General features: G+C 40.9%; 1 protein-coding gene and 1 long non-coding RNA gene across 3 annotated transcripts; both read right to left on the bottom strand.

Moving 5' to 3' along the window:
- Positions 1-5,266, bottom strand: LOC106823161 (uncharacterized). The gene is made up of 3 exons (XR_001396075.3): positions 5,131-5,266; positions 1,999-2,516; positions 1-469 (listed from the first exon to the last, which is right to left on the bottom strand). It is a non-coding gene; the product is annotated as an uncharacterized lncRNA (long non-coding RNA).
- Positions 5,267-9,740: 4,474 nt separating this feature from the next.
- On the bottom strand, positions 9,741-18,317 carry ZSCAN23 (zinc finger and SCAN domain containing 23). 2 transcript variants are annotated; one of them, XM_014828671.3, is made up of 4 exons: positions 18,214-18,317; positions 12,329-12,815; positions 11,937-12,084; positions 9,741-11,582 (listed from the first exon to the last, which is right to left on the bottom strand). In XM_014828671.3, the coding sequence occupies exons 2-4, from the start codon at positions 12,737-12,739 to the stop codon at positions 10,969-10,971; spliced, it is 1,173 nt and encodes a 390-aa protein (XP_014684157.1). In that variant the 5' UTR covers positions 12,740-12,815; positions 18,214-18,317; the 3' UTR covers positions 9,741-10,968. The 2 variants fall into 2 exon arrangements, with proteins under 2 accessions (XP_014684157.1, XP_014684159.1); XM_014828673.3 differs by having other exon boundaries at positions 12,416-12,815.

Genomic DNA, 18,317 nt, shown 5'->3' with positions numbered 1-18,317 from the left:
TATATAAATATTCCAGCTTTATTAAGTGAAGAAAGAATGACAGAATAAGAATATCATCACTTTGGGATCCTCTAATGGATTACTAGATGTAGGTATTGAGGATCAAAAGCTGATAACATCACAGAAAAAGAAACAATCAAACATTATAGGCTCCAGACAGAACATCAGCTTGCCAAGTTAAACTTGTCTTGCTCTAAAACCTTAAATTTGATTTTGGTCAAGCCTGTAGATTTGCTACAATTTATAGAAAACAGAGAGGACAACAGAACATGTTAAACTACAGCACAAGATGCAAGCAGCAAAACCCAGATTGTGGGAAACTACATAGGACAAACAACTTGATTTCTTTAATAAGTGAGTTGCAAGGGGGAGAAAAGAAGGAAGGGGGACCCATTTATTAAAAGAAACCTAAGAGACATATCAACCAATCACAACGCATTTTTCTTCTTGAGATCTTGACTCAAATGAGCTGAAAAAGAAAACAAATTAAAAAGTTTATGACATCTTTGAGACGAGTAGAAATTTGATATTAAGAAACTGTTAATTTTTTTAGGCATGGTAACAGCATTATGGTTATGTTAAAAAGTTCATGTCTTTTAGTTATGCCTTCAAGAAGTCATCTTTTAGAGTACATAATGAAATATTTACATTTGAAAGAATATGGTATGAGATGTACTTCAAAATTATACGTAAAAAATAACATGGGAAATGAGTAGGGTTATAAGTGAGAAAAGACTGGCCATCATTTGATAATGTTGAAACTAGGCGATTCATGGAGATTCACTATACAAATCTACTTTTATATAGGCTTATATAGAAAAAAGATAAAAGGATTTATGGCTTTTAGTTGGCAGTATTTAAAAAAACAAACAAAAGGGGCCTGCCCTGTGGCCGAGTGGTTGGGTTCACATGCTCTGCTTTCGGCCCAGGCTTTCGCTGGTTCAGATCCTGGGCGAGGACACATCAATTAAAAAACCTCTAGGGTTAGTTTAAAAATAATTTGATACCCATACAGTGAAATATATGTCAGCCATATGTATATATTCCATGTAACACTCTTGGAAAGATGTCCATAATGTAATATTAAACATAAAAATAGTGGCAGTTGATATATACAGTATAATTATATTTGGGTATGGATGTGTGCTTTTCCAATAAGCATGCACTTACTAAATAAAGTTTTGTTTCCTACACTCATTTGAAAAAATGTACATTCTAATATTTCTCCATTGCATGTAGCCCTGAGTAGTTTTCTGTTGGCTTCAATGCAGAAAAATGTTCTCCTGCCTTTAGACTAAGAGGTCCAGGTCAGGGAAGCTGGTGGCATTAAGCTAGAATAGAGAAACTGAACTATGTGATATGAAATAGCAGGATTTTTCAATAATTTTAATTCAAAAAAGTGAAGGAAGAAAAGAATCATAATTGAGGTTAAAATGATATGCTGTGGAACAGGCATTAGAGGTCAATTGAAAGGTAAGCAAAGATTTTCATGATGAGGTTCATTTGGAAAATGCAAAAAGCCACCTGCATTTGCTATCTTTTGCCCAGGACAATCTCCTCCTCACTTTTCTCCTGAATAGGGTGCAGCTCCCAAGATTCAGAGTTGAGCTGACCCTTTACTGGCTGGAGCTAGACCCCAGGTGAGTTCTCTGCTGCTGCCAGATAAACTATTGGCCCTTAGGATACTTCCTAACCCTGTAGGAGGGCTAGGACCTGGGGACAATTAGACACAGTTTAACCAGGGTGATATCTGCTGAGGGTTCTAGAGCTTAAGATCCCAATATTAATATGGAACACAGGATGGGAGGACAGAAAGCAGTTTCCCTTAATCCGCAAGGGCAGGGCATAAAAGGACAGAGAGGATAATACACAGGGAACATTACAATGCGCATTAGCCATTTTTCTTTCACTGTATTTGAGAGAAGATCTCAACTCTGTTCTCTCTCTCTGGAGAAAATGCCTGCTTTCTGATAATAGATCATTTCTTCCTTATCTCACCTTTCCTCCTGGATTAGCCAGCTTCCTCTCCAAGCACCTCCAGTACAGTAACAGCCTCCTCCCTAGACTCTGGGCTGCTCCTGCACTCAAGCCTGGAGCTCTGGGCAGGATGGTCAGGAACTGCTCTGGTACCAGCAGTTCCAAGATGTGTTTGTTCCTTGCTGTCTATCTCTGGTCTCAGCCAGTGATGGCAAAGAGCCTGGAGCTGGACTCTGGAAGCTCAAAAGAATCCTCCTCGCTTTGTCTGAAGAACTCCTGGCCAGAAGCTCCATTTCTGTGCAGGCTAAATTTTAACTATTTGACATTCCTTCTGTTCTTCTGCAGCCCAAAAGGGCTGAACTGAATTCATTCCTGGGTGAAACAGCTCAGAAACCTGGCTTATTGCAGTAGTAGGAGTGCTTCATGCTGGCGCCGAGGCATAACACATCATTGTTAACAGACATCAACTCCAAACTAAGAACATATTTACTCAGAGTGAATGGTCGTGATCAAAGCAATGATCTGCAGGCAAAGAAACTCTGTAAAAGGTAAAACAAGCAAAAAATGGCAATAAGAATAATGGCATAAAATCAACTAAATGATAATTCAGTTACTTCAGGATTAAAGTTTTACAAGACTATTAGCTTTTAGATCTAGAAACCTCAGTGAAATACTCAGATAATGAGAAATATTCAGATAATGAAGAAAAACAACGGAAACAGCTTTGCCTGCTTATATTGCAAGTCAAAGACTGAGTCAATTAACATTTATAAATCAACTTCTCTGTGCCAAGACTTGCGCTAGATGCTTTCAAAGGTACTTTTAGTGTTAGAAAAGAATAACGTGCATGTCAGTCAGGGAGTCCCACATTTGAGTCATGCATCCCAAGTCACTAACCAAGTCCTTTTCTTACCAGATGACCCTGCAGCACCTAACACTGCTAACCACTCCCAATTTTCTAAGGAACATTACACTCTTCTGGCTGTTTTTCCATGAGTCAGTTTTTGAAAAGTGCTTAGACCAATTTTTGGGGCTCTGGAAGCATTATATAAGTGCTTGTTAAATAGATATATATGTCTCTAATGGCTCCTTCTTACATCTACTTTACAGTGCTCCTTCTGCCTACCAAGAAACGTCTGGTTACCCTAAGTTGAGATCCAGCCGCCTTCTCATTCCACATTGATTCTGGGCAATCTCATTAATTCTGTAGCATCAGCTGTCACCCGAGAACTCCTCAACCTGATCCCAATCTTGTTTATCTCTTATCTCAATCTTGCTTTGGAGCTCCAAACCATTATAATCCAATGGTGTATTAGACCCTTCCACTTATATGTTTTATGACACTTACATAAGTTTATATGAGCATCTTCAACTCAATACTACTGAAAATTAACTCATCATTTTCCCCTCATAAGCAGTACCTCTTCCAATATTACCCATTTCTTTTAAAATGGTACCACATTCATCTAATCATCCAATCCAAAAACATGCCTAATTATTCCTGACTACATTTATTAAAAAAAAAAAAAAACCAAAACCCTTATGTAGTACTTAGTATGTGCCAGGCAGTGCACTCAGCGCTTTTTTAAAAAAATATCTTTCTCCTTTTCATCCACCTAATTAGTCATCAAGTCTGGTTAAATCTACCTCTTTAGCATAGTTCCATTCCATCCCCTCTTCATTTCCATAGCCACTGCCTTACTTTCATCAACTTACAGTATTGGTTCTTTCTTTGACAAATGCAAGTCTCTTATCTCTCTTGCTTCCAGTCTTGCCCCCTTTCAATTCATTCATCACACTGCTTCCAGAATATTTCTAGAAGGCTAGTAAGATTATGTTACTCCTCTGCTTAAATCCAGACAGAGACTCCTCACTCTGTGGGGTATACCTTCTCATCTTCTGTGCTATGTCACAATTCACCGGATGCCTCAAATGGCTTACAGAAGTGCCAGCATATTGATATCCCAAGCTCCTGAAGTGGCCAGGCAGATCTGGGATAGCTGAAGCCCTTGGCCTGGTCTCTTCTGCAAGGCAGTGTGCATACAAACATTTTGTCTATGAGCCATTACATTAAAAAGATTGGGAAGCACACCACCGTATAAAGTCGAAATTCCTTAGCATATCTCTGTTACTATCTACTTTTTCTCTTTGCTCCAGCTCTACCACACCCACCTCCATCTACTTGTAGTTTTCTGAAACGGTTTTCTGATCTGTCACATACTATATCTACACCCCAAGGACTATTTCCTCTTTGCTATCCAATTTCTATCAGTTGACAGAGGCAGCTCTGCTACTGCATAGTCAGGGAGGTTATCTTCAACTTTCCACTCCCCACCTCCAAAGGCCCTCCTATTATGAAGTTTATTTTCCTCAAGGCACTTATCACACTATATTGTCATTGTGTATCGTCTCATTACACTCTAAGGTAGTGAGTGCCTCTTTTATCTGGCTTATTCCCCTTTTTATGACACAGAGCCTGGCACATATGTGGCACTCAATAAATGTTTGCTTTCTGAAAGTGCTAACTTCTGAATCTATTTTCTTAGCCATAGAAATTCACGTAGCACTTCACTTTGTTTTGCAAAAATGTGAGCATCATGTTATGGTAAAGTACTTTTTAAAAGTGCTAAGCCTGGTAAAGTACTTTTTAAAAGTGCTAAGCCTTTACAGTACTAGTATCCAATATCACGGCCACTACTATTGGGGACTTCAACGAAAACCGAAAAACTGCTCAGGTAAAACGACCGTAGAACTCAGGAAAGGTATAAGAAATCATCTTTTAGCATAAGGATCCGTCAGCCGATGGACCCCGGAGGGGTCTCCCCACTGGTACATCTGTGTCTCCACCTGAGAAGCGTTTGGTCAGCACAGACCCAGCTCTGTACACTTGTGTTCTGTCCCCTGCATCTCCAAAAAGTCCAGCAGCACCCGCACGGAAAAGAGAGTCAAATCCTGAGGGATCTACGAAGGGAGAGGAATCCGAGGCAGGCCTGTGAAAAGGGGCAGCACTCCCTCCTCTAGATCCCGACATTTCTGCTGAGCTATAGAGCATCCTGCCAAAGAAAAGGGAGGCAGGTTCCCACCCACACCCACTCAGAGTGTGAGGGTGTGCAAGAGGGAATGTAAGAAGATAATACTTGGGCCGTAGCTCACCCCAGAGACCGGAAATACATCACATCGCTCAAACACGTCTCGGCCGGCTTCAATAGCTGCCTCTCTAGGAACGCTTCGAGGACCCGTCATCTCAGTGGCTGGTCTGCGCCCACCACGTGACCGGCGTTGCGCGCTCAGAGGCTTCCTCCAAACAGCTCCGGCAGTGCGATCCACTGCCACTTGTAACCTCTGCTGTCCAGCAGCCCCCTCAGTCAGAGCTAACATCTCTCTATCCCGCTGAAGACAGCTGGCCACAGTGGATCTTGCGGAGCCCTACGTTCCCTAGGACCCCGGTCCTGCGAGGGCCCCGCCCTCAGTGCCCCTCTGCCGCAGGGTCTCGTAAGGTACCTTCTGTCCAGTTACCTTCACTCTGTCCCCAGGGTAAGGAGCAGCAATCAACACCCAGCTGAGGAGAACGGCAACAAGAGGGGCACATGTTGGCTTGCTCTCTACTGTTTTAAATCTTTGTTTAAACAACTCGGGTCCCTCTGAGTAACCTAACGACTAGCAAGTTTTGGGTATATAGATCCCTAACTGTGCTGAATTAGCAGAAAGCTGAGATTGCAGTGGTGGTGATGGGAAGTCACTCCCCCCCCCCCCCGCCCCCCCGCACACACTCACCCTGTCCCCCTCTGTGAATGATCTTGAGGCAAAGGCGGAATATGGGGGCAGGGTCAGTTGTAGCAGTTTGTCTTTGGTACCTTGTGGTGGGAAGAGGGCTATGGCTCTACAGCCAATGAATTATGTGGCTTAAATGTGGTAATTTATGAAACTGTTCGGCACAAGGTCTGGCCCCCATTCATCCTAGCTACTTGCTTAAAATGGCTCACCCTCTGCTTTGTCCCTGCAAGCTTCTGACCCAGTGCCCTTTCTTCCCACTTTTCCTGTACAATTTAAGGTCCAACACCCCTTACGGCTCTGTCAGTCCTGATGCTACTGAAATGCTGCTGTGCTTCCAAGATGTCCTCAATCTTGTCTGACAAACCATTCTCTCAATAGGTTCATCTTAGGAAAATAGCTATTTTAACAGTGAGGTTTTTGGGGGGAGGAGTGTCGTCTCTTTGTTTTGGTTTTTGTAGACATACTGTCCCACCCTTTCTTACCTAATCCAATAGATCTGTTAAAGGGGATTATTTCAGACCAGGAAGGTGGTGGCTACCTTGGTGTAGATGGCTACACCTAAATCTCCAACAGTCTCCTTCATGTATGTTCTGCCTCAGCTTTCATGAGAGGACACTGTATTCTTTCTGATTCTCTGTCTCATCTTCTATCTCCTCAGCTGGAAGAGTCATGAGTAGGGAGACCATACATCCTGATTTATACCTGTTGGCTGGGTGTAATTATTAATAGCACTCCCTTTCATTCTCAAAAGCGTCCCAGATTGGGCAATAAATTAGGTAGTTACCTGATGTCTAAGAACCAGTGATATCTTAGCTAAAATGGAGATTCCCAGGCCCTGCCCTCAGAAACTGATTCAGTCAGTCTGGGGCCCAGGAAACTGCGCTTCAAACAAAGAGCCCAGGTGATTCTAACAGGTGTACACATTGTGAAACAGTGGTTTCATCATAAAGCTGAGGCAGTTGGCATGGAAAACTAGGTGTGGGTCCAAAGAGACCTAAAAAAAATCACAGTGATTTATAGACTGTGCTTTTCTCTCTTTTCCTTTTTATGGAAAGTACTAAAACGAGTTAGAAGTAAGGAGTAGTAAGATTATTTTCACTGCTTATTCCATCTGTACCTAAGACAGTCGGACCAATGAGCGACAGATTTCTAATAAGTATTAAGAAGATGAAGCACATTTCTTGGTAACACTGTCTCTGCATCTGTCTTTTTATTTTGCCCTCTCTTTGGTCACCATTTATTGGCCTGAACATATTTTAGATGAGTCTTGCCTTACCCTGTTCCCCCTGCCTAAAACACTTTCCTCTATCTTTCATCTCTCTCTGCAGAAAATCTACTTTTCTCTCAATCACTAACTCAACATTTAACCAATGACACATATAACTGGTATATATTTTATATTTCAAAATTTCCCCACAGAAAATACGTCATATTTTATAATAATTTTGACTTTACATACACTTTTATTTTAAAATCACCTCAGAGATAATTTTTGTCTTATTGGAAAAATATAAAACAATCTTCCACTATAAATTATAATTTTTTAAATGAAAAAATTGTTAGATATAGAAAATATAGAAAATAGGAGTCATTTCCAAATACAAAATATGGACAGAGACTTGATTCTCCTGGAGTTGTGACCTTCAAATCAAAATTAGAGTGAAAGAGCATCTTCTGGGCTCTACCTACAGCTCTAGGCAGGTTTTGGTTGCAAGATACTCTGCCATTTCTTGATGTACAGTGTCCACTGTCCTAACAGTGCTCAAAGGGGTGCTGGACTATCCTTAGCACCAATAGGTTTATTTAATTGGATTTGAATCAATATTTCTTACACCTTGCTCAGCCATAAAACATTGACTATTCCGCTATTTCAGATTGGATTCGTCAAGGGGCTAAGCATGAATGGATCCTGGTCCAGGAATCACTTGAAAGGAGATCAAGGCTAGAGACTTCATGGGTTGAATAAAGGAGCCAGGGTGGAAAAAGAGAAAAGAGAAGTGAGAGAAAGTTAGAAATGTGAGAGAGACACAACTAAGAATTTCTGGCCGGGAAGATTGGAATAAGCACAGAAGAAGCAAAGGTCTACATGTCGTTGCCTATAGGTTAAGTCAACTGTTGTTTCTCAACTAATGAGGAATGTGCATCCTAGGTAAGAGAATTAGCACCATAAATATCAGAAAACAAGAAAGTTTGGTGAACCGTCAGTCATTTTAATCATGTTAACCATCACTGCATTCCAATGGTACATCTGTCTCTACAGTGTATCTAATGCCTTTTGTATCTTGATGTTTTCTAAGTTGAGAAAAGTGAGAATTTTTGAGAAGCTGTAAAAAAACAAGCACAAAACATCCAATCTTCAATTGCAGGTGTTAAAATTCAGTCCATTAGAAATACATCCTTTAAAATCCTGATCTGTTTATATTTTAAATCTTTTAAGAGCTGATATAATGGAATTACCCAAACATGCTGCTTCAGCATATGGAGAGGCATTTAAGATGCTTATGAATTCAGATTATAACAGTATATGTATGATATCACTATATGGAATATATATTTACTTAAGAAGTTGATTTCATTTCAAACTTACATCTACTATATTTTCCTTAATGTTACTCTAAAATCCATATATATTTCTCTTGGAAATAATTTAACCTCAAGACACAATAAAATATAATTTTGAGGAAATTTAAGCTTTTTGATAATTAGGCCTAGTAGTGACACAAATAGTTTGAAACATTAGGTTTAAGAATATATAATAGAACCAGATACATGAAACTGAAAACCACCACCCATCACTTCTCCATTTCTCTATAGAAGAATTGTGTGCAATTCTAGTTACCCAAACTGTTTCCTCGCTCACGTGGAAGTTGTTAGCTTTTAAATAGACAGAGCTTGACTTGAACTAAATTGGGGAGAAGAATGAAACAGAATATACAACATTTTAAAATAGGGATTTTCATCTATAGGAGTATGTATAGGAGCACCAAGAAATGAAGTATTATCCACTTGTAAAGAGAATGAGAAAACTCTGTTATGATGTAGAAATCTCTATACTGTTTCATGAAAATAGCACGGTGTAGAAGAGTGTAAAGAGTATGCCATCTTTCCATGTAATGGAGGAACTAAGAATATATATTCATATTTTCTTGTAGTTACATAAAGAAATAAAGATACACAAGAAACTAGTAAAACAGCTACCTATAAGAAGAAAGATAGGGATCCTTCTTCACGTTGTTTTGATTTTCAAACCAGGTGAAGAATGAATTACTGCTTTAAAAAAGTCCCTCTAATTAAATTTTAAAAGTTAAAAATAAATAAGTACTGGGACTGGTCCAGTGGCATAGTGGTTAAGTTCACACACACTGCTTCGGCAGCCCTGGGTTCCCCCAGTTTGGATCCTGGGTGTGGACCTACTCACTGCTCATCAAGCCATGCTGTGGTGGTGTCCCACATAGAAAAAATAGAGGAAGATTGGCACAGATGTTAGCTCAGTGACAATCTTCCTCACACAAAAAAAGAAAGATTGGCAACAGATGTTAGCTCAGGGCCAATCCACCTCACCAAAAAAAATAAAATAAATGAGTACTACAGAAATAAGTAAAATGCCTCAAATGGAGGATAAGTGGGAGGAGTCTTTACTGGAATGCCACTGTAAATTAAATAGAGAAGCTGTGCATTTATTGAAATGTATAGATGGGAGGGTTTGTTGAGCTAAAAGAGCAAAACCTCAATGACTTATAAATCTTGTAAGTTCCACATATTTGTAATTTCTATTTGGCAATATAATGCTTCCAGTGCCTTAGTAGAAACAGCATTGCACTAGGAATGAGGAGACGAGGTTCTAGTTCCAGCTCTGTTAACTAGCTGTATGATCTTACATGGTGACTTCCCACAGCCTCTGTTTCCATATCTGTCAAATAAGGGCATGCAGAAGTGATTTCTAAGGTCTCTTACTGTGTTTCTATTCTACTTATGTTACCCACTGTGTATTTGGTCTTCCCATCCAGATTATCATCACCACCGATTTTCCATTTCCTTGTCTCCTGGGCTTAGTATAAAGCTTAGTAAACATTCACTCAATCACTGTTAAGGGAAAGAAATTTTTGTATGTATGACATTGGTGGTAATCAATAGGTAGTGCTGAGGAGTGTGGAGGTTATAAAAGCAATCAACATGGAAGACTGATCATACTTTTCTCTCTACTTTTGTATATGTTTGAAATTTTCCATAAAAAAAGGTTAAATAAAAAGAAAAAGAAAAAAACAAAAATGCTCATATGTCACAGGAAAAATCCAAAGAGGCCTGTATTTTTATAACAAAGATTTGAAGTGAGATATCAGATTCTTTTCTTTTTTTGGTGAGGAAGATTTGCTCTGAGCTAACATCTGTTGCCAATCTTCCTCTTTTTTTGCTTGAGGAAGAATAGCCTTGAGCTAACATCTGTGCCAGTCTTCCTCTATTTTCTATGTGAGTTGCCACCACAGTATGGTTTGATGAGTGGTGTAGGTCCATGCCCGGGGTCCAAACCTGCCAACTTGGGCTGCTGAAGCAGAGTGTGCCAGACTTAACCACTATGCCATGGGGCTGGCCCCAAGATATCAGAGTTTTAGTTAAGTTTCTTGATCTTTGCACAAAATTCATGAGGCTGAGTTACTAAAACTCTGTAAGGACAAGCCTTTCATACATTTATGGGAGGATTCATCTGCCCCCTTTGTAGGCTAAAAAGCAAATTATCATATCTTATGAGAATGGAAAATAGTCAAGTAGTTTACACTACAGAGTTTACTACAGTTATTTTCAAATCAATTTTTACTCAGTGAACTACCTTTGACACTATTTAGTATTCAGGCTGCATATAATTTTCTAAAACTTTTTTTTAAAAGTTTTTATAAACTAAGATGAAGTTTTCCTGAAGTACACCTAGAAAACTTTTTGCATCAGTGTGTGTGAGACTATGTTGATGAAATCAACATAATAATATTCAGTATTGCAAAGTCATGCATGTCACTGACCACAGAGAAACTGACAGATATATTTGAGATATTATTATGCTTTTCTCAGCATAAAAATAAGGACATGTTCACTGGCTTTCCTTGGAGCTTCCTGCAGAGGGTTAAACTATTTTTGTTCTTCCAGGGACAAAGTAAGAACCAGTACCCTTGTCACTTTGCCTAGTGGTCTAATGTCAGGAAATTCTGCCCTGCCTGTTTCAAGGAGCTAGCTGGATTCAGCCACAGGGTGGACTTTCCGATGCTGGATGAGGTTGCAGTGGTAAATGAAGTTCTTGCCACATTCTTCACATTCATAAGGTCTTTCTCCAGTGTGAATCCTCTGATGCTTAATGAGGACAGAACGTCGACTAAAGCTCTTACTGCACTGCTGGCACTGGTAAGGTTTCTCCCCAGTGTGGATCCTGAGGTGATGGAACAGCCCAGCGTTCTGGCTGAAGGCTTTACCACAAACGTTGCATTGGTAGCGCTTTTCCCCGGTGTGGAGTCTCTGGTGCTGGAACAGGCCTGAACGCTGGCTGAAGGCCCGCCCACACTCATCACACTCATAGGGCTTCTCACCTGTGTGTGTTCTCTGGTGCTCAATAAGGATGGAATTCTGGGTGAAGCTTTTTCCACATTCACCACAGATATAGGGTCTCTCCACTGAAGAGCTTACCCGTTGCCTTTCCAGTCTGCCCTCATGGTCACAGGTCTCTCCACATTCAGGCATCTGAATGATGTCACCATTCAGTTTTCCAGGTACTTCCACAAGAGATTTAATTTCTTTAGAAAGCTCCATCTTTGGGGCTAACTCCACATTCCAAGTTCCAGCCTCATCATCTGAAATAATAAATGGATCACATGAATATTGTTTCCAAAGATAAAAGGAAAAAAGTGGCTAGGAGAATGGGTGGAAGGGGAAAAGTGACCTCATTTTCTGTGTACTTTCCCACTCTAAACAATAATGCCTCGACCTCAGGGATAGGATGCACTGTATTGTAACTGCTTGTTTACTGTCTGCCTCTCCCACCAGACTGTAAACTTCCTGAGGGCAGGGACCATGTCTACCTTGCTCATCACTGTATCCCCAGTACCAAGCACAGTGCCTGGCACAGAGCAGACACTAAATAAACTGTTAAACTGAGGAACATTCAGGGAATGATGTAGGCTTCCTGAGGAAACTCTAATCCTTACCAATCTCCTGAACCGGGCACACCTCTTGGAAGTTATACCGACGCTGCTCTTCTGAGGTTTGGAGCTGGCCACTTGACAACTCCTGGGCTGCTCCTGGAGTTGATTTCTCCTTCACAAGCTCTTCCTGTTCATGATCATGGGCTAGGACCTGGTGGAAATTAAGGACAATTGGGAACCAAATATCAGAGAAGACATTACAAGGGCCTTCTCAGGGCCACTGGATAGGAAAAGAAGGACCAAGAAGCTGGCAAAGTAAAAAAGGCAGAGAGATCAGGAGCCTCCTACAGACCAAGTCAGGCATAAAGAAATCCTTCTCCTCCTCTTCCTCTTGTGGCACTGAAACCCCATACTTGATCACACAGGTACAAACTCCTGTTCTCCCATCTTCCCACCTGCTCTCCTGGCTCATCCAGCTCTCTCTCCAAATTCTCCAGCACAGTTACGGCCTCCTCTCCACTCCCTGGGCAGTGCTCTCTCACCCAGGCCTGGAGCTCCTCGGGCAGGATGGTCAGGAACTGCTCCAGCACCAGCAGCTCCAGGATCTGCTCCTTGGTGTTCACCTCTGGTCTCAGCCACTGCCGGCAGAGCTCCTGGAGTCTTCGAAGAGCCTCTCGTGGCCCAGGTGTCTCCTGATAGCAGAAATGCCTGAAGCGTCTACGAAAGATCTCTCTGGTATGAGGGTTATTATCTCTTGATAGGCCAGCTTCTTGCCCACAGGCATGGTCCCCCTCTTCCTCTTTTACTTTCACTGCCATAAGTCCCTCTTGCATCTCTGGAGTCTGAAGGGCCAAGGCTGTGGCCATTTAAGCTTAACTATTCAGAAAAAGAATCTATTCTTGATAACTCCCCCTTGATCTCTTCTTCTGGAAATCCCAAAACCTGAAAAATAATTTGCAGAGAAAAAAATATTAAAATGTAGAAAATATTTTCTGCTGGCAGGCAATGGGAGTATTTATACCAAAATCAGTCACTTTGTCTAATGAGGAACATGAATGCATGATTAATGATAAGGACCACACAAATACTTATGCAGATAATATAGGAACGAAAACAGAAACAAAACAACCCCCTTGGACACCCAGTTTTATTGAAGGAAGGGGCCATTTGATCATCCTGAATGAATCCACTCAAATAAATCAGCTTGAATATACTGGGTTTCCATTTGAATGGCAAGATACTAGACTCATAGTAAGTTTTTAGTTGAATGGAAGTAAAGAAGCACTTTGGGCCCAAGTGGTCACAGATGACACTAAGCATCAAGGACAAAAGGGAAAGAAAATGGAAGAGGGAGGGAAAGTAAAGAAGATAAAACGACAGAATGAGAAGCCAAAGAAATGCACTTGGGGGAGACGCTGAGTCCCTCCAGTAAGGTGAAGTGTGGAGGAAAGAGATCCATGTTTGGAGTGGGGAAGAGCTGGGGTTGAGACTGATCCTCCAGCTACTCCCTCCGCAGCCCTGGGCTTCACGTTTTGAGCCTTAATTTACTCAATCTGTAAAACAGGAATGCTAAAACCAACCTTGCCTATCTGTCTAGGTTGATATAGAGATAAAATAAGACCATGGATAAAGAGCACAAAGAAGCTGGCAGCTTGGTAAACTGTAAAGTAGTATAAATTACCACTATTGTTATTTTTCTTATAAATTTTATTGAAAGATTAAATGAATATCCCAGTGATCTAAACACTGAGGCAAAAAAATCAGAAAGTAGTCAAGTGGAGTGGTCTTGGCTCAGAGATATTAAAATGAAGGAAATATTAGTTCTAATATTTTTAAACAGGTAGAGTTTGAGCTCTTTTTTGCCCTTTAATTTCTTGGAAATTGTTTCTCTTTGAAGCTCCTCGAGGATGGAGAGTGGGCAACTGTATGTAAAATGAGTGCTAATAAAGACACAAATATCTATGACCACTTAGCTTATGAACAATCTTAACCAGGATAGTAATTAATGAAGGCAATTTTCTGAAAGAAAAATAATTACGTGACTTAGTGATTTCCAAGCACCATTGCTGGGCAGAGGCTTTCAAACTTTTTTGACCAGGACTCTCAGTAAGAAACATTTTATACTGTGACTTAGAACACATATACCTGTGCATATGAATGTATGTTTGTGCACGTGTGAGACACACACACTCACACACAAATGACTGAAATAATAATTCTACAAAACACTATGTATCCTTACCTTCTGTGATATATATTATTATTTTTTAAATCTTATTTCATAAAAAAAAAAACCCAGTCACTGCCCACCACATAGATTTCATGACCTACATCTGGGTCGTGACCTATAGTTTAAAAATGTTTTCATTTTGATTTTCAGTAAAATTATTGTAATTCACCGTAAAAATAACTACACTATCTCTAGGGATTGGCATGCATTGCAAAATTTTAAAAACTAAGGATAAGGTACTTACATTACAAGTGGACACTGACCACACTACAACTAAAAGAAAAGTCATTAAATTCATATTGCCATTATTGGTTATAGTTATCAAGCAGAAAAAAAAAACCCACTGCTGTAGGATAGCATCCTTCTGGATGACCTGCAAACGTAATTCTCTTACCAAATTTCTAACATCTTTGGCTTGGTTGACTTCCATAGACCACCTCAGGAAGAGTGGAGAGGGTTTTCACTCAAAAGACAGGATCCCTGAGTTCATGTTTTCCCTCCAACTTTTCTTGGTGCTGACTCACCACCACTGTGACCACATTATCTTTTTCTGTCAAAACTTTTCATACCCCACTCATTCATTTAGCAAATTATTTATTCAGAACCCACCATATTCCTGGTACTGTTCTAGGCACTGGGGATAACCTACAAACAAAACAAAGTCCCTAGTCTCATGGAATTTATACTCTAATAACAATATTAATAATAACTGCCATTTACAGTGCTTTTAATGTACCAGACACTGTTCTAGATGCTTTACATACATTAGTTCATTTAATTTTCAAAAAAACTGTGAGTAAGCTACTATTGTTTCCCCCATATTACAGATGAGAAAACTGAGACACAAAGAACTTAAGTCATTGGCCCAGGGTTTCACAGGTAGCAAGTGGTGAAGCTGCAATTCAAACCCAGGAAATCTAACTTCAGAATTACAGTCTCAACCACCATACCACTGTCTCTCCTCTATGTGGGCAGAAGAAGGGGACAAGATAAAGAAAGGGGGCCATAGGAGACAGACAATAAATATCTGTCAAATGGTGACAAATGCTATAGAGAAAAATAAAAGTACCGGAGGTAGGGAGTAAGGGGGAAGAACATGTTTCTATTTTATGTGGGGTAGTCAGGGAAGGCCTTGTTGATAAGATGTTATTTGAGCAGCGACATGAACGAATTGAGGATCAAGTCACATGGCTATCTGGAGAAAGACTGTCCCATGCAAAGAGAACACTGAGTTCCTGGAGGCAGGAGCATGCCTGGATCCTTCAAGAACAGCTAGTTGAATAATGTAGCTGGAAGAGAGAAAGCAAAAGGGACAGTAACAGGAGATGAAGTCGGGGTGGGAACAGATCATGAAAAGCCATCATAAGGGCTCTGCCTTGTACTCAAGAGATGTGGGAAGCCATCAGAGGTTTTCAGGAGGGGGGTAACAAAATTTTACTCATATTTAATATAAAGTCATAACTGGCTGCTTGACAATAGACCACGGGTTAAAGTGGAAGGAGGGAGAGAAGCTGTGGCAATAATCTAGGGGAGAAATGATGGTGGGTTGAACCATGGTCTGCTGAGTTTGTTCTAGGGTGAGAAAGTTTTACGGTACAGATATCAAATAGGTAAATTAAGAATATGTGCTTTCATGTCACTCAGTTAACCTAGCGTGAGTTCAAAGGATTAAACAGCCACTTATGCTGTCTTGTTTTCTTAACCTTCTAGGCCCTTGAACGTCTTTTTCCTATTTCCTGCCTACCCACCTTGGTTTCAAGTCAAAGTTTTTCTATTCACAGACAATGCAGCTGAAGCTTTCAGTTCTGCCCACAGAAAATCATTTTTGGTATGTGATGTTTAAGATCTTTACCCAGTTTTGCTGACATCGATTCCTCTCTATTCTCTGTATATCTTAGGTTCCCTTTTGCTTTCCCTTGCCTGATTTTGCTTTTATCTGGTGGTCTGAATACCCAGGTCTTCACAACAGCATAACTTAGTTCTTCTTTGGACCCAATGTCTCTAAAAGGCTTCCCAAGTATTTTATAATCCTGCTTTCCTTGTCACACGCATAGTTATTAATCTCCCATTCAGGATCTCCACCCCATTTATATATGCCAGGTATATAGTTAGCATAATAATCTCTCTCACCTTAAAGAAATACATCTGCATTTTAAAGTTGGTTTCTCCCAGAGTCTCGGCAAGCTCAACACCCCTAAATCTACCATCATGCTCTTTGCCAAGGATACATGTAGGTGAAGACTAAGCAGCACACCATGCAAATGTGCCTTTATAATACACACCTCCACTCTCACCTCTGCTGTCAGTCTATGGCTCCCCACTACTTATTGGATGAATTCCCAAACTCTCAAGCCTGGCTCAAGACCAATCGGACCTCTAGCTTTCATTGTCTGGCCCCACTCTTGTTTTCCTCTATTTCACATGCAAAAACTGCCAGCTCCACTTAAGCTTTTCTTCTCACTATTTTTTAATCAGGCTTTCCTCATGCTTCTTCCACTTTCTTGGTTGCCTTCTGCACTCATTCAAAGCCTACCCAATCTCTGCAGCTGATTCTCATTTCACACCCTCTCTGAAGTCTTCCTCATCCATTCCAGTCCACCCTCTTCCTCCTTCTAGCTCTTATAGCATGAGCCCCACCTTTTACTCTCAGCCACAATCTATCTTGCAGTTACTTCTTTCCTTTTAAAAAAAAATCCAAAAAGTACAGAAGATAGAATTCCTTGGCGAAGTTCCACTCTCCAGAAATAGACACTGTTAAAGATTGGAATGTATCCTTTCAGACATTGTCTATGCATCTGCAGTCACACACACACCACACACACACACAACATAGCCAATATTTTTGCTATTTATCTGAGATAAGTAGAAGAGAACATAGGCAGATCTGGTTGGGAATTCTGATCTACTAACATGTGATCTTGGGCAAGTTACCTAATTGATTTTTCTGAGCCTTAATCTCCTCACGTATGAAATAAGGACAACTACCTTGCAAAGTTTTTGAGAGTATTAAATGAGATAATGCATATAAAGTGGTTTTGCACAAAGTCTGGCAAATAAAACACATGCAAATTAACTACATTTTAATGAGACAATGTGCAACTTTTGGTACAGGGGTGGCTTCATCAATAGCTGCTACTTACCCTTAAGGCCAGGACTGTAATCTTTTTCTATTGCCCAAAGCACAACCAATGGGTGAGTGGGTGGGGAAAAACATGCCTACACACACAAACTGGCTGTTTCATCAGGTTTGCAGACACACTCAGACATATATGTCTTCAGGTGTACATTTCTCTCTAATCTTAAATCCTAACTAGAAGCCCAGGATTACGGTAGGACCACATTCAAATGAAAGAAGTAACTTTCTGGGTTGTGGCTGTAAAGCTATTACAGAAAAAGAAGAGTCAGCATAGCAAAGGATTTAAGAAAATGGACTCTGGAGCCAGACTGCCTGGATTTGAATCCTGACTACATCCCTTACCAGCTCTATGACCCTAGGCAAGTTACTTAACGTCATTTTCTTCTTGGATGTTAAAAAAAGGGGGACGGGGGAGAGGTTACATAATAACAGTGCCTACCCGTTGACTTATGATAAGTAAATAAGTTAATATTTGGAAAGTGCTTTGAACGGTACCTGGCTGGCACATAGTAAGTGCTATTTAAATATTCTTTTTAAAGAAATGGCAAGGGCCTTTACACTATGTCAATCAGACTGAGAGAGGCTGTGGCATATTATAAAACTATCCTTGCTCATTGTTCTGAATAAGTCTCCAGTAGACAACGATGACGTCGGAAAATACAAACATTCCTCGATATCCGCATCTATTGTTATCCTAACATGCGGAGAGGAAGAGTTCAGAGGGGCATCGGTACTAGGGCAGAGTGGCTGAAGAGCTGAGGAATAGACGAGAGCGGGTGGGGGTGGGGCAAGGACGCTGACTTTCAGTTAAAAGGCCCTTCCAGGTTCCGGAGCAGAGTCCTCTGCCCCTCACCTGTGCAGCCAAGCTCTGGCCAAGAAGCCCCCTCTGCCTCCTCCCACACCCAGGCCGGGGTCGCAGGGCACAGACCAGCCCTTTCGGAGGCCCTCGGCGGTAGCCCGACTCCGAAGCTCACCGGGCATCCGCGGGAGGAGAGGCCACCCAGCCCGGATCGCACCACCTCAGAGTCCTTGACAACCGCAGCCCAGAGACTGATAAACGACAAAGGCCGGAAGTGCG

This window comes from Equus asinus, chromosome 8, assembly GCF_041296235.1.
Source record: "Equus asinus isolate D_3611 breed Donkey chromosome 8, EquAss-T2T_v2, whole genome shotgun sequence".
Classification (NCBI taxonomy): domain Eukaryota; kingdom Metazoa; phylum Chordata; class Mammalia; order Perissodactyla; family Equidae; genus Equus; species Equus asinus.
This window is presented reverse-complemented; position numbering and strand designations above follow the sequence as displayed.

Excerpts from the sequence above, each read along its gene's own strand:
- ZSCAN23 (XM_014828671.3), bottom strand. The coding sequence starts at position 12,739 with ATGGCCACAGCCTTGGCCCTTCAGACTCCAGAGATGCAAGAGGGACTT. Across the intron at positions 12,085-12,328 it reads TGGATGAGCCAGGAGAGCAG|GTCCTAGCCCATGATCATGA; the intron begins GTGGGAAGATGG and ends AATTTCCACCAG. Across the intron at positions 11,583-11,936 it reads GTGCCCGGTTCAGGAGATTG|ATGATGAGGCTGGAACTTGG; the intron begins GTAAGGATTAGA and ends TTATTATTTCAG.